This window comes from Pagrus major, chromosome 4 (assembly GCF_040436345.1).
Source record: "Pagrus major chromosome 4, Pma_NU_1.0".
In the NCBI taxonomy this organism is placed as follows: domain Eukaryota; kingdom Metazoa; phylum Chordata; class Actinopteri; order Spariformes; family Sparidae; genus Pagrus; species Pagrus major.
Window position 1 is genome coordinate 27,279,640 of NC_133218.1, and position 13,290 is coordinate 27,292,929.

At 43.8% G+C, this 13,290-nt stretch overlaps 1 protein-coding gene across 1 annotated transcript in view; it reads right to left on the bottom strand.

Moving 5' to 3' along the window:
* Positions 1–13,290, bottom strand: part of kiaa1549lb (KIAA1549-like b) — a 40,656-nt gene that overhangs the window by 25,967 nt on the left and 1,399 nt on the right. Inside the window, exons 3-8 of the mRNA XM_073463853.1 lie at positions 11,876–12,244; positions 8,267–8,764; positions 8,015–8,130; positions 1,892–2,111; positions 1,417–1,550; positions 548–716 (exon numbers count right to left, since the gene is read on the bottom strand). Coding sequence (XP_073319954.1) covers positions 548–716; positions 1,417–1,550; positions 1,892–2,111; positions 8,015–8,130; positions 8,267–8,764; positions 11,876–12,244 — 1,506 coding nt within the window. The remainder of the gene's footprint in view (positions 1–547; positions 717–1,416; positions 1,551–1,891; positions 2,112–8,014; positions 8,131–8,266; positions 8,765–11,875; positions 12,245–13,290) is intronic.

The following is a 13,290-nucleotide window of genomic DNA, read 5'->3' on the forward strand; positions in this document are numbered from 1 at the left end:
GAGTGTGCCCTCAAAGGAGGCTAAGATGAAAGGCATGGGCTTAGTTGTGTCTTTGCATCAACTATCTTTAAGTGACTCAATCATTAAAAACTGTGATCGTAAAAGCAGCCGAACAGTCACAAACATCCAATTACTGAGAAACTGGACGTCCGTCAGGCTTAGCGATTGTATTTCTGCCATATAGCGTTGGCCAGATGGACCTTATGACAGAGTACGGCCCTTTGAATGCCAAAATAACGCAAGTGCAGTTTCAGAGGTTGGATCGGGTCTTGATTTCCACTCATATAGTCAATCAGTATACCAGTTTGTTCGTCTCAAAAGGTCTAGAACCAAAGATTTGGCACAGCCTGACGAGTTTGTATAAAACCTTGAACTTATAGGCATCAGCAGAAAAGGAAAAACCAAGGAAATTGTTGAATCTAATTTGTATTTGGAGCGCAAATCATTCCCAAGAGAACAAGAGAACTACTTCTGGTGTATCCTCTCGTAAGGCTGTTGAATCACTCCTGACTAAGAGACGTACGTCTGAATGCAAATTGTAACTTACGCTCAGCAATGATAAGTGGTGGATAGAAGAGGAAGTAGCCCACCAGCTCAGCTGACAGCTGACCAAGGAGGTTTGAGGCAGCGGTGCCATTAAGGAAGACAGTCCCATTCCTCACAGTGTAGACCAATGACACAGCAGGAGAGGCTGCTGCCTGAGAGACACTCAGCATCTGGGGGGAAGAAAACAGGAAGAGTAAGATGAGGGCACAGCAGAATATTTATATATGTAAAACCATGTAAAATATTTGGGATTACATTACTGTAATGTGCAAATCTAGAAGATTAGGACAAATCTTGAAATAGTAGAGACGACAGACATCAAAGAATCAATTATTGTCTTGGATGAACAAATGTGAAAATCATCTACAAGCAATACGGCTGGGAAACTGGCAAAGCATGAAAGCAAAAATATTGTAGTATTTCCTCCATGCATAACCATCGAATTAGCTTTAATATAGAGTGCACTTTAGTGTTGCAGCTCATTAAAATTAATACAAACATAGCCTCCCTAAACATAATTAATTTGCATCTCAGAAGCAGCTCGTGTTTAAAAGGCAAAGCTGGATACACTAAGGGACAATTTTGCACAAATTGCACACAGTTTGCATCTGTTTGGAGCTGCCAAATCGCCTGAACCACACGGTGATATTTATGTGTGGCAGGGGGACAAAACTGTCAAAGGTACACCTCTTCTAACGTGCTGCGAAAGGTATTTAGTAAACTCCAGTAAACACCATGTAACTTCTGTTTGGTTGGCTGGATTGTTCTGTATACATGGCAGCACAAGGTCTCTAGCTGAGTCAGACATCAGATCGTTTTGATCTATTTAAGTACAATGACACCTTCTCAGTGCTCGTTACAACACAGTACCTGAACAGAGAGTCTGCTGTTGGTGTTCAGCACTTTGGCCTGCGCTTCAGAAAACACCTTCTCAAGCCTTTGTTCCATCATTTGGGAGAACCGACAGGACCGAGGATCATCACCCGCTCCGACAAACTGCAGCACTGAAACATTAAAACAAAATGAGCTCACGAAACTGCACACCGGCAGAGGTATTACTCTTCAGGAGGCAACAGTATGTGTTTTTGGTATCATTGGAAGCGTATATATTGGGAACACTGAGAATACAAATCTTTTTTCAGGTTGTATGTACCTTAATTCATGCAATATAGACATTTCCTCCTCTGAATTGGTATCACAAGATTTATTTATTTTCTTTACTTCTCGAACCTAGTTTTCACTGAAACGCTCCAGCTCACAATCACAGCATGAACAAATAACATTGAGTCTCAAGCTGATCTCTGACTTATTTCTTTGCTTTCATCCTGACTGAGCACCAGCTGACCTGTTTTCAGCTGGAAGCCAGTGGCTGGACTGGATCTCCATAATGCAACTGGGAGGGGCAGGGCCGTTACCATGGGGAGGTACTGTCGCAGGTCTGCAATCAGCTTATCGCGGCCATAGGAGTCCAAGCCTTCCTGCACTACAGAGGGAGGGTAAACAATGTCCCCTCCGGTCACGTGATAGGCCACTGTCATGTTGGGAGAACCAAATACTGTCTCCACCTGAGAGGGGAAAGTAGAGAAGAGAATTAGATGTCTCTGGAAGACCATAATGGTAGTTTGTATTATGTTTTAGCCCATTAACTGCATGATGATGACTTGAGTTGGCTAAAACCAGGCTGAAAAATAATGCTGACCACATCCACTTTTGATGCCAGGGGGTGGTAATAAAGTAAACAAATCCCAAAATGCAACAGGAAGGCGAGTCCTGGCATTAAAATGGCTAAATCCCACAAAAGAAAAGGTAACAGCAGCTAGCTAGTTTAGCTTTGTACCGTTAGCAACGAGGTTAGGGTTAGGGCAACTTGCCATTTTCAGTGTGTAGGCTGTTAGCTTGTTGTTACTGTAGAGACAAGGATTTTAAAAAAAGCTACCACGCAGATAGCTGAAGGGGAGGAGAACGCTGACCGAAATAGTCCGCCGATGGCAGGCTAATGCCCACGGTCTAAATCTGGTGAGTCAGACTGCGGGGTCTTGGAGGGCCCTTCTACATCCCTACAGCAGGGTTGGAAGTTAAATCACTGGAGGTTAGCATCATTAGATATAAGATATAAGATGTTTTGGCCAGGCCAGTATATTACAAGGTACTTGATTTAACTTATTATAGCCTATTCTACCCAACCAACACTGATTATCTAAGCGTGGTGAATAAATAATCACAAAATAAAACCATAGACAAAAACATCAGACAACTACAATAGACCTATATTCCATAATGAAACAGTAAAAAAGAAGACCACGATTGAAATAAATCAAAGACCTAGTTTCATCCATCTTACACCATTCTGAGTCTACCGTCGTATCCCCGGTGGGATAAAGAGACACTTTTACATCGATGCAAAACTGTGTATTTCCAATGTCACCACAGAGCTGTTATTCACAGCACTGCAGCTTGATTTGCATCATTCATTATCCACAGGTATCAAGGTCTCTGACGGTTGTCAGATTTGTTGTATGTATCGTACTTCCAGCCATGTTCTAAATACCACCACTACATTTGAAAGTGAATTTCTAATTTCATCTGGTTTTTACTCATTTTAGTAGAGTGTGAAAATCAATTACAGACACTTGAATTGTGCTCAAAGCAGGTAATCCATGAAAGTGAGCAGAGAGACACGATAAATTCTTTACTTCCTTTGTTAAAGCCACTGCTGTGTGCTAAAATGTGGGCAAAAACAGGCACTGATTTGAAAGTCGTTTACAATTGAGCACTTTTCGGGGAAGATGCAGTATGTTGACATATGACGGAGGGAAACGCAGAGGTGTAAATAATGAAACTAATGATGGCTGAATTCCATTTAGCTGCTTCAGTTTCAGGTCCCGGTGCTGTGCATGCTGGCTCACTGTCACACTGTCACGGCTCACCGGGACATTTAAATAGAACGGAAGCTTTGTTGAGGCTTTCAGTAACACCTGAGCTTTTCTTACTATAGTATGACAAGCCTGCTATCTGCTGTAAAAGATCTGAAGCAAGTTGAAATGTATTTTCATATCACACTGAAATGAAAAGGAACCATCCACTGCATGAAAGCTATAGCAGTAAATCAATGCAAAAAATGGTACGCATGCTTTGAAAAATGATCAATGTAAAATATTGATGGCGAGTCAGCAAAAATGTAATCAGGGTTGGTCTTTTTAGACGGGATCAGAACATAGTGTCATTCAGTCATATTAGCAAGTGGGCCGAATGACAAGATATTGAATTGTATTGGATTGATGGTGTATTCCAACCACTTGCTAATGACAGCGTGAGCAACAGGAGAGATTGAGAGTGATTAGGGAGTACAGACACTTGGAGAGAACCCGGAGGGAGTGAAGGGCTGCTGGGTAGAGAGTAAAGATGGGCGAGACATGGGAGGGACTGTTAAACAGGGAGTTCGGGACAAAGACGCTTATGTTCGTTCACTTTCTAGCCCGAGAGGCCAGGTATCGCTCTCCTTCTCAGGTGAAATCTGTGCGTTGCGTAACTGTGTTGCATGACGCGTAAAAATAGATGCGTTTGTCAGAAAAGGGTTTGACTTTTTGGTGAACCGCACGTACACGAAAACCGGAAAAAGCGAATGATGATAGAGGTGGTGAAACTAGGTGTGTGTGGGCAGGAGAGGTGAAACCATTCAGGTCCGTTATCTAAACCCATCTGAAAGCCTGCGCTGACAAGATCCGCTGGCCGAAAAACGCTGAGAGCCTGGAGCCCTGTAGATGAGAGTCGCCACTCTGCCTCCTCACAATTCAGCCTTGTTAGGAGCTCTATGAAAAGAGCCCTTTATTATCACTTCATCCTCTCAGGCTTCACCCATGTGAAGGTGTTATTAAGAGATTGCATTTCCAGCAGGCCAGAGATTGATAACACACCCACTAACTTTGTCTCAAAGAGCGTGAAAAACCGCCAACAGATTAACCCGACAGATCTCCAAAAGTTTCAAGTCACTGGAGAGCCCCCGAAACAAAAAATAGTTTGCTTTTATCTGTTTTTGAAGGATCCAAATGGTTTAAGTGTCGTGGTTCAACTCATTTAGTCTATCTCTCATCATCTTTTTAGCATCAGCGCGGCACATCGCACTCCTCCCAGCCATTTATAACCTATAATTAAACACAGAAGCGATTTCCCTTGCCAACAGCTTGCTTCCCATTGGATGAGAGAGCAGTGCTGCTAAAAGGAACCCAAGCAATGTTAAAATGGGTGACAGGAGTGCAGTGAAGCAAGACACCTCCAGAGACTACACAGAGAAAGAGAGTGAACATGTGAGAGCGTTGACCTTCACAGGGGCAGGACGAATACACAGGCCTCACTCTCAATTACCTGATACTTCCACGTTGAGAAATACAACACGCCGGGACCTTTCATAGGATTGCAGACATACAAGTAAACACACACACACAGAATCATGGACACACTTAACACTTGCCTAAAATTGCAACACTTTAAAGGCGCTCCGACCCACTGGAGACTAGGAGGAGAGCATTTTGTTATGTCGGAAAAGGAATCCCATCGCTGCTTCATCTGTTTCCAGAACCCTGCAGACTACTTTTCATCTACCACCAAATTGAAGTCCGGCCATTTCATTTTTTTTTTTCACATGATCAGTGTATGCACAGAAAACTGACATTGTTCCCAGAGGAAGTCTTTTGTCTCTTTGTTTTACACTCAAACACACATTTTTTTTTACTTCTCATCGACTGCATTTTAGCGTAGCTGCTCATAGCCAAGAGGTGCTCCTGATACAAAGTCATAGTGAGAGGAGGTATTAGAGGCTTATTGGAGAGAGAGAGAATGGTTTTGGCACAGTGGGAGCCGTGATTGGTTCCACAAATGGCTAATCCACAGACATAAAGATCATTGTGCGAGCGCTGGATCTGTTTTTGTCATTATTGCAGGGGAAAGACAGAGATTGGTTCCCTCCTGAGTTTTTGTTCAACCAAATCTCCACTGCTCTGGTAAGACTTCCTTTTGGTGAAGTGTGGATAGATACTGTAGACTCTCTGGCCATTGTTTTGACTGAAATTACAATTTTGATATGACATGTTTTCTTAAATCTGGAGAACAAGATTTGTAGGCCAGGACATCTCTGCAGCACTACAGCACTTCATTTAAATACAGTTTTCAGTGTTTCCCACACCTATATTTTACTTCAGCGGTCCACTCAGGTCTATTTACAGCTGCCCAAGGATATTTGGCGACCAATTTTGGTCACCAAATATTGGACAAGTGGACAATCTGCCCTCGCTCTCCCGTCTACTGTCAATCACACATGCTCTGCAGACAGAGAGAGACGCTCTCTGCTGTTACATCCCTCCTGTAAACGCACTGATCATGATGTGACCGCTCCTAATGTAGGCCTACTTATGCCGTGACTTACTCCACCTGGTTGTCGCGATGTCATTTGGTGCATGTCGCTTTTGATCGGCTGCATACAGTAATTAACAACGCACACAGCTCACCTGTCTTGTGCGACAATGGAATCGCAGGTGAGAAAAATCCTAAAGAGGAGGTGTGTTTTTGGGCGACTTTATAAAACTTATTGCTGACGAATAAAGCAGATAACGTTGCTGGGAGAGAGAAACAGAAAGGAGAGGCAAGCCAACTGGTTTTGTCACACATTTTACCTTTATCTTGGATATTGCACTTGGCCATATTGCAATTTTCCACAATATTCTGATTTATCGTGCAGCCCGACTCTCTTCTTGTAAATAATAGCCTGTTTCTTGTAAATATGAGGAAACTGGAGCAACAGTTCTCCTCTACAGCTCCGCCACAAATCCTAATCTACATCTTGTTTTAGTGTTGGTACAGTTACTCAAATATGTGACATCACCCGCTGCCATCTGGGACACATTCAGTCAACCTAATTTCTATATTGGTCCTCATCTCTTCTCACATAGCCTACATGAGGGTCCTTGGTACAAGTGTCTAATTCACTCCACGCTAATAAACCTCCAGATTTCTGGTGAGGGCACAATTAGGAACCATTCACTGTTCAGCCTGTCTTAGAAGATTATGTGATGATTTATGATTTTAAGACTGGAGTCCGGAAAAAAAAGCAGCTGTCAGTCAACATTTCTTATTAACAACCGCTTCTTTGGAATGAAGTCTATGATAGATTTCACAAAATATGTGAGATGTGAGCTTCAAATAACTCTGTTCATTAAATTCATAGAGGATTCAATACGTTTGAATACCTTTCACTTCAGTGTGCAGCGTTTCCCACGGCGCAACGAACCAAATTCTCCAGACAAAATCCTTTTTCTTCCTTTCTGAATTCATGTAAAATGTATTTTTGCATTCATGTCGATTCTAACTCTACTTTAGGTCACAGGGATTGTTTTTAGATAGACGAAGACACAGACTGTGTCAATCTGTGTGTATTGATTCAGGTTGATGCTGTCGAGATAAAACCAGCAGGCTGACCAGTAAGAAAGTAAGAAAAGATAACACAGTCTGTTTGTAAATCAAGCATGCTGCTCTAAACCTGCCCTGAGGTTAAGATGACTCATTCAGCTTAGAGTCACTTCAGGGACATTAACAGTATTAGAGAAACTGTGAGCACTGCTTACATCAATTTTATGTCTTTGTTAAAGGTACCTTGTGGAGTTTTTGACAACTAGCAGTGCTGTAGAGCAATGCTACAGAGAGGCTCCCTGAGTCGTTGATATCTCGTATAAGTGCAAAGGGAAGCATTTGCATGCGCACGTGTACACGTGATGCGATACACAACAGTAGTGTGGCCAGAAATAGCAATTTAGGTGGGCCTGTGGGATATAAGGTGGGCAGGAACCAAAGTGATATGTAGATCAACCCTCAACAGTTTTTTAGTTTTTAATTTTAGATTTAATTAAAACATTATTAAGAGTATCTGCCAACTGTCAGTTTAATACATTGCATCAATAGCAGTACTGGTTTTTATTTATGTGGTAGTTTCAAGAAATAAGGAGGTCGGATGTAATATGCAACTTTTTCTTGAACAACTGTTGCAGCAATGTCAAACCTTGAGTTGTGGCAACTGTAATGGTCTACTCACTAAACATCTGCGTGTTCGTCTTTCACTGGTTGATCCGTAACGGTTACAGCGGCTCCTCTTTCTAGACGCATAGCCTCTAAAAAACTTAAGAGGTTTGTTTTGACGTTTGGATTTTTAATTAAATCTCTAGGCCCGAGCTAGCTGTCATTGACCTCTGAATGAAAAGCATAAAGGCAGTGCGTGCCAAGGTGACACAGTCCATGCAACGTTTTCTCACTGTCCCGCTGATCAACAATTGGTGGCGATACTGAACCAAGAAATGCAGCAACAAATGTAGCAACGAAGGCGCCAAGCAAGAAAAACATGGATCTATAGTCTATATGGATAAATGAAAGTTCAAAATATAACATCTGTGGTTGATTGATCAACAGTAACTGATAACAGTCTGACCTGAGCCTGGGCTGAACTATCATTCAGAGCTTTTCGGAGGCCCTGACTTAGTCCCCTTCGCAGGTTCTGCCTTTGAATGCTGTCCAGCCTGTTTCTTCTCACATAGATGGAAACAACTAAGAGAGATATGGAGACAGAGAGACAGACAGAGAGACAGAAGAGGAAGAAACCCAGACAGACAATGGACAAAACATGTTAGAGAGGATATAACATTAAACTTATTTTTAAGACTGTGGCAAAAGTTGTGTTTACCTGTTTTCACCCACAGTCTCTCTGTGATGTTGCACTGCTGCGGCGGAGCCTCTGTGGTGGTGGTGAAAGGGGAAAGAAAGACGGCGGTGGCCCCCCTGGGAGGACTCGTTCTGGGGACGGGCGGCGTGAACGTTCTCCTGCTGGTTTGAGTCCTGATGGTTGTAGTGGTCGTCGTTCTCCTGGTCACAGGTGGGGGTTGTGGTGTGGTCGTGGTGGTAGACTGCGTGGTTCCGGTGGTGACTCTTAGGGAAGGCGTGGTAGTGGTGGGGCTTTTAGTTCTGGTGGTGGTAGCTACAGTTGTGGTGGTGAGCTTGATGGAGGCTGTTGTGGTGTCCTGTCGGGGGGGCAGAGGTGATACCTGAGATGTCCTCTCGGTGGGCCCAGCAGAGAGGGTAATTCTGACTGATTGAGAGGGGGCTAGACTGACCACTTTTTCTTTGGGGAAAGTGAGCGCATCTGCTCGTGATGTTCCAGCGGTTAACTCATCCATCCCAGTCTCTGTAGGGACAACAAATATCTCAGTCAAGGTGAGACTTGATGGGGGTGATGGGGATGGAGATGTGACGGGTACAGACACGGATGAGGATGCAGTGCCTGGGTACATGGATGGTTTTAAGAACAGTATTGTACCAGGATGTGACGTCAATGACGACAGTGATGATGAAGACATTGAAGTGAGGGGTTTCACATGTAAGGAGGCTTTGATACTGCTGTATGACAGTGAAGACGATGGCGGCACCAGCTCTGTCGGCAGAGTTAACTCACTCAGTTTCCAATCATTCGTATTATCGATAGTTTCAGGGTTGCTTGTGAGAGCAGCATCAAATGCAGATTCAAGAGAGTCAACATCTGCCAGAGGGGGGTTGTGTCGACTCTCATACAAAAATGCAAGAGAAGAAGCTTGTGAAGATGGTACAGAGGCAGCAGTTATGTGAGGGAGGGGCAGAAATACATCTGACCCTGATGGTGCAGCAGTGTTTGCAGTGGCTCCTCGCTGTGCAGGGGCTGATCTGAGATGAGCCGGGAACAAATTTACACTCTGCTCTTTATATCCTGATGTGCCTTTAACATATGGAAAAGAGGGATGCTCTCCAATATACAGATCACTGGCGACCGCAGTTGGAACAGTTGAATTCAATATATGCACATTACGCTCTTGTCCGCCTTCCAGCTTTGGGTGTTCATGTGATGGTCCATCTGCTTGTAAATTAGATTTTGCCCTATCAAAGCCAGTAGATGTATTTTCTAATTCAGCGGCAGTGCTTTGAAAAGGCACTGGTGGCTTGGTGGTTTTCCACTTTGTATACGGTGCCATTATTTTTGTGCCAAAGCTGAAAATAGCACTGATTGTTTCACTGCTGTTTCGTCCATCACTTGAGGACGTAGTGGCAGCAGAGGAAGCAGCGGAGGGGATGGTGGTTCGTCCGCCTGAATAAAAATGTGATTTATGGCCTCTCGCGCTAGTGATGGATCCCTGAGAGTGAGAAGCAGAGTTTGTCCTCGGTGTGAGGATGATGTCAGGCCGGGAAGAAGGAGTAGACTGCTCATAGTTGCCCGTGAGTGTCGCAGTGTCTTTACGAGAAAGACTTTTAAAAGTTTCTGATGCAGCATCAAAAGGTAGTGGAGAAAAAGGGATTTCAGCGGGAGAGCCTTCGCCAGAGCCTTTAGTCACCACAAAGAAACCCTTTGTTGTCATAAAAGATGGAAACTGCGTTGTGAACTGCACTGATGGAACACCCTTCTTGTTAAACGCTGTGTCTCTTATTAGAGTCAACTCTTTGTTTCCGCCAAATAAAGGAGAAACCGAAGTCTTTGCAGTATTTCTGGGGAAGCTCTCAGCAGGGCTCTTTCCATGTGTCCCCAGAAAATCAGAGGCTGGTGATGTTTTACTGCTTCCTGCAATTGTTCCCACCTCGAAAGTGGAAGGTATGCTGTAGCCAGCTCTATCAGATTTTATGATGTGAGTGGAGATTTTTGCAGAGGACACTGTCTGGTGAGATACTGTATACAAATTTTGGGGATATGTAAGTAAAGATCGTGTTTGTAAAGGGCTTTTTGAGGGGGTAGTTTGCATTGATAATGATGCTTTGGCTTGATCTGAAAAATGAACCTCACTACTGGCAGACAGGCCTATGTCATGATCAGTATTCTTGTGGTGTGCGCTGAGGAATAAGGGTGATAAGTACGTTGGCCGAGTGGTTTTATGGGTTATATCCTTTGTTAAGCCAACTGGTAACGCTGAACCAGAAAGAGATGTTGTCCAACTGTTTGATGGAAATATCATTTTTGCTGTAGGCTCCTGAGTGATGACCTCAGGAGACCCTGCTTGTGTAAGAAATTCTTTAACTTTCATGACTCCATTACTTGGCAATCGCAGTGAGTCTGATTCTGATGTGGAGGAGGTAATTGTGCCTTTTCTGGAGATGGAACCAGCGGTTGACTCCGGCCTCGGCTGCGGGAGCGAAAGTGAGTTATTCAGGTGAGCTTGAGCGGAAATAGATTTGAGCTCTGCTTCTGCTATCTCTCTCTGGTTGTAATTTATATTGATGGCAGGAACTCTGGGGCTGCCGTGACCCGCTGCCATCAGTAAATCACCAGGATTAGATGCATGCTCTGAGGATGCCGTGCCAGAGCGGATAGGTGTTAGCTCACTGATTGCACTTTCGGAGAGAGACATTTTACCTGGTGGAGTCTGGGAGGAAACTGTAAAAAATGATCCGCCGGGTCTCGACGTCATTGCTGGTGATAACGTTGGATTTACAACATATGAATTGAGAGGCGACATGATTGCATCTCCAGCGCTTTTGTGAACAAAAGTCTGACTATCCGCATGTGCTGTTTTACTTAACATCTGCTGTGTGACATGACTGGAAAGTGAATAGATTTTAGGAGGGGCAGACAGCAGCGGCGATGTGGGATTTTGTAAAGCTCCCTGCTGCCTTTGAACAGCTTGACTCTCTTGATTGGTGGGAAATGAGGTGCTAATTTCAAGCTTATTGGCCAATTCAGAGTTCATATCTACGTTCTGGGTGTGAGTGGGTCCATGTAAAATGTTTAAAAGATGGCTAGGAGGAGAATATGATGTATATGTGCTGGTTGCTGGTGTCTTAATTGCTTTTGTGCTTGCACTCCTGATGTATGTGCCACTAACGCCATGGATTTTATCCGCTGGTGTGTAAAATGAGTGTTTTGTCACTTCATTGCCCTTTTCGATGCTGGCTTCGCTTGAAAAGTTGGTTGTTGTGCTTTTCAGTCCTGGTGTAACAGCTGTTACAGCTGAATGAGAGGTTGTTAAACTGTCAGTCCAGCCCAGAGACCCTGCTGGTGATAATGTTCCTGTCTCAGTCTGAGGGACAGGACTGGACGCAATCCTTTGACTTTGAGATGAAGAAGCAGCTTTGTTTGTCCCCCCAGCAGAAGGTGGTAGAGACAATAGAGACACTAAAGATGGTAACAAAGAGGAGGTGGATGGAGCTGATGTAGACATTGATGATGACAATGAAGAAGATGATATTGTCAGTGTTGAAAACAATGAGACGTTCCTGATTCCATCCAAAAAGGACACATGTGATGGTTTAGACACAGCCTGTGATGTGGAGGATGTCAGACCTGAGCTGGCGGGGAGGATCCTATCCCCCGAAGACGACGATGAGGAGGACATCTCTGAGCCCTGGCTGGAACTATGTGAAGGCCATTGGGTGGTGTGGGTCACGTCCCTGGTGATAGTCGGCGAGGTTCGACTTTGATCAAGGCTCACCGGATGTTTGACAGTTCCTGCCATGACCGTTAAGACAGAAGAAAAGGCCGGCTGCCCTGATAAACCCTCCCCCTCAGACTCCGAGTCACCATCCGGATGGACGACTGAGAAAGGCACCTCCTCCGCCACTGACAGGTCAGCCAATGGATGAGCAGGAGCAGCTGCGGCTGTGGGGTCGCTTTGCAAAGACGAGGAGCCGGAGGCATCATAGGTGGGTTTTTCTGTTAACAAAAGAAGGAAATAAAAGACAGATCAATATTTGTAATCACATCTTCACAGGCCTACTTTTAAAGCTGAAGCTAGCAGTGTTTTCCCATACATAGATATCACAATATCCAAGTAATGTAACTTGATTACTTACCATTACTTTTTGATTACCTCAATAACAAACGCATGCAAATAAAGACTAGAGAGAAGAAATATCAATAAGATGACCTTTATTTAATCCTAATAACGAGTGTGTATTCTTCACAGACGCATGGTTACGGACTAGTATATCATTCTTTATCTTAGAATTGTAATCCTGTTAGTAATCCCCTCTTTTAATGAATGTATCAGTCATTTAATTACATCTGTTTTTCTGCATCTTAACTGAAATATTGTAAAGTTAATCTGGTGACATGTATTCCTCCACTCCCTGGAGCCTGGTCGTGATGAACCCTCTCTGAGCAGTGTTTATTCTTTCCATTTGGTATTAATGCAGTTATAAATGCAGGCGATCCATTATTTTCACCAATCCATCAAGTCCGCAGCTGACTGATGTATAAAAACCCATCAGAACGTGTGCCTTATCAGAAATAAAAAAAACCCTGCTGTCTGTCTATGAGCCAAAAAAACTGACATGTTGATGCTCTGTCCTATTAACTGGCGGCTTGAAAAATCGGATTGCCTGAGCAGTGTGCATATTCATTCAGCCCGCGTGTCAGCACAGAATTACCTTCTCTAAACATGACAGATGAAGCCATTACAAAGAGCCAGGTATGTCACACCACCACGTTGGACACCTGATTCAAACTGTACACATTAGCAGATGCCGAGGGTTGTCAGCGACAATTCTGACAGTGTTAGATAAGCCGTCAAAGTTATGGCCTAATAATAAATAATAAATCGACTATCAGGTACGATGTTTTAATTGACTGCCGAGCCATAATCATTTTAACCTATGTGCCAAGGTGAAAAGCAAATCACAAATAGTGCTCACGCAGCAGGCTCGGAGGTGTAAACACATCTTTCTAATAGTCACAGACAGCACACCAAGGGCAGACAT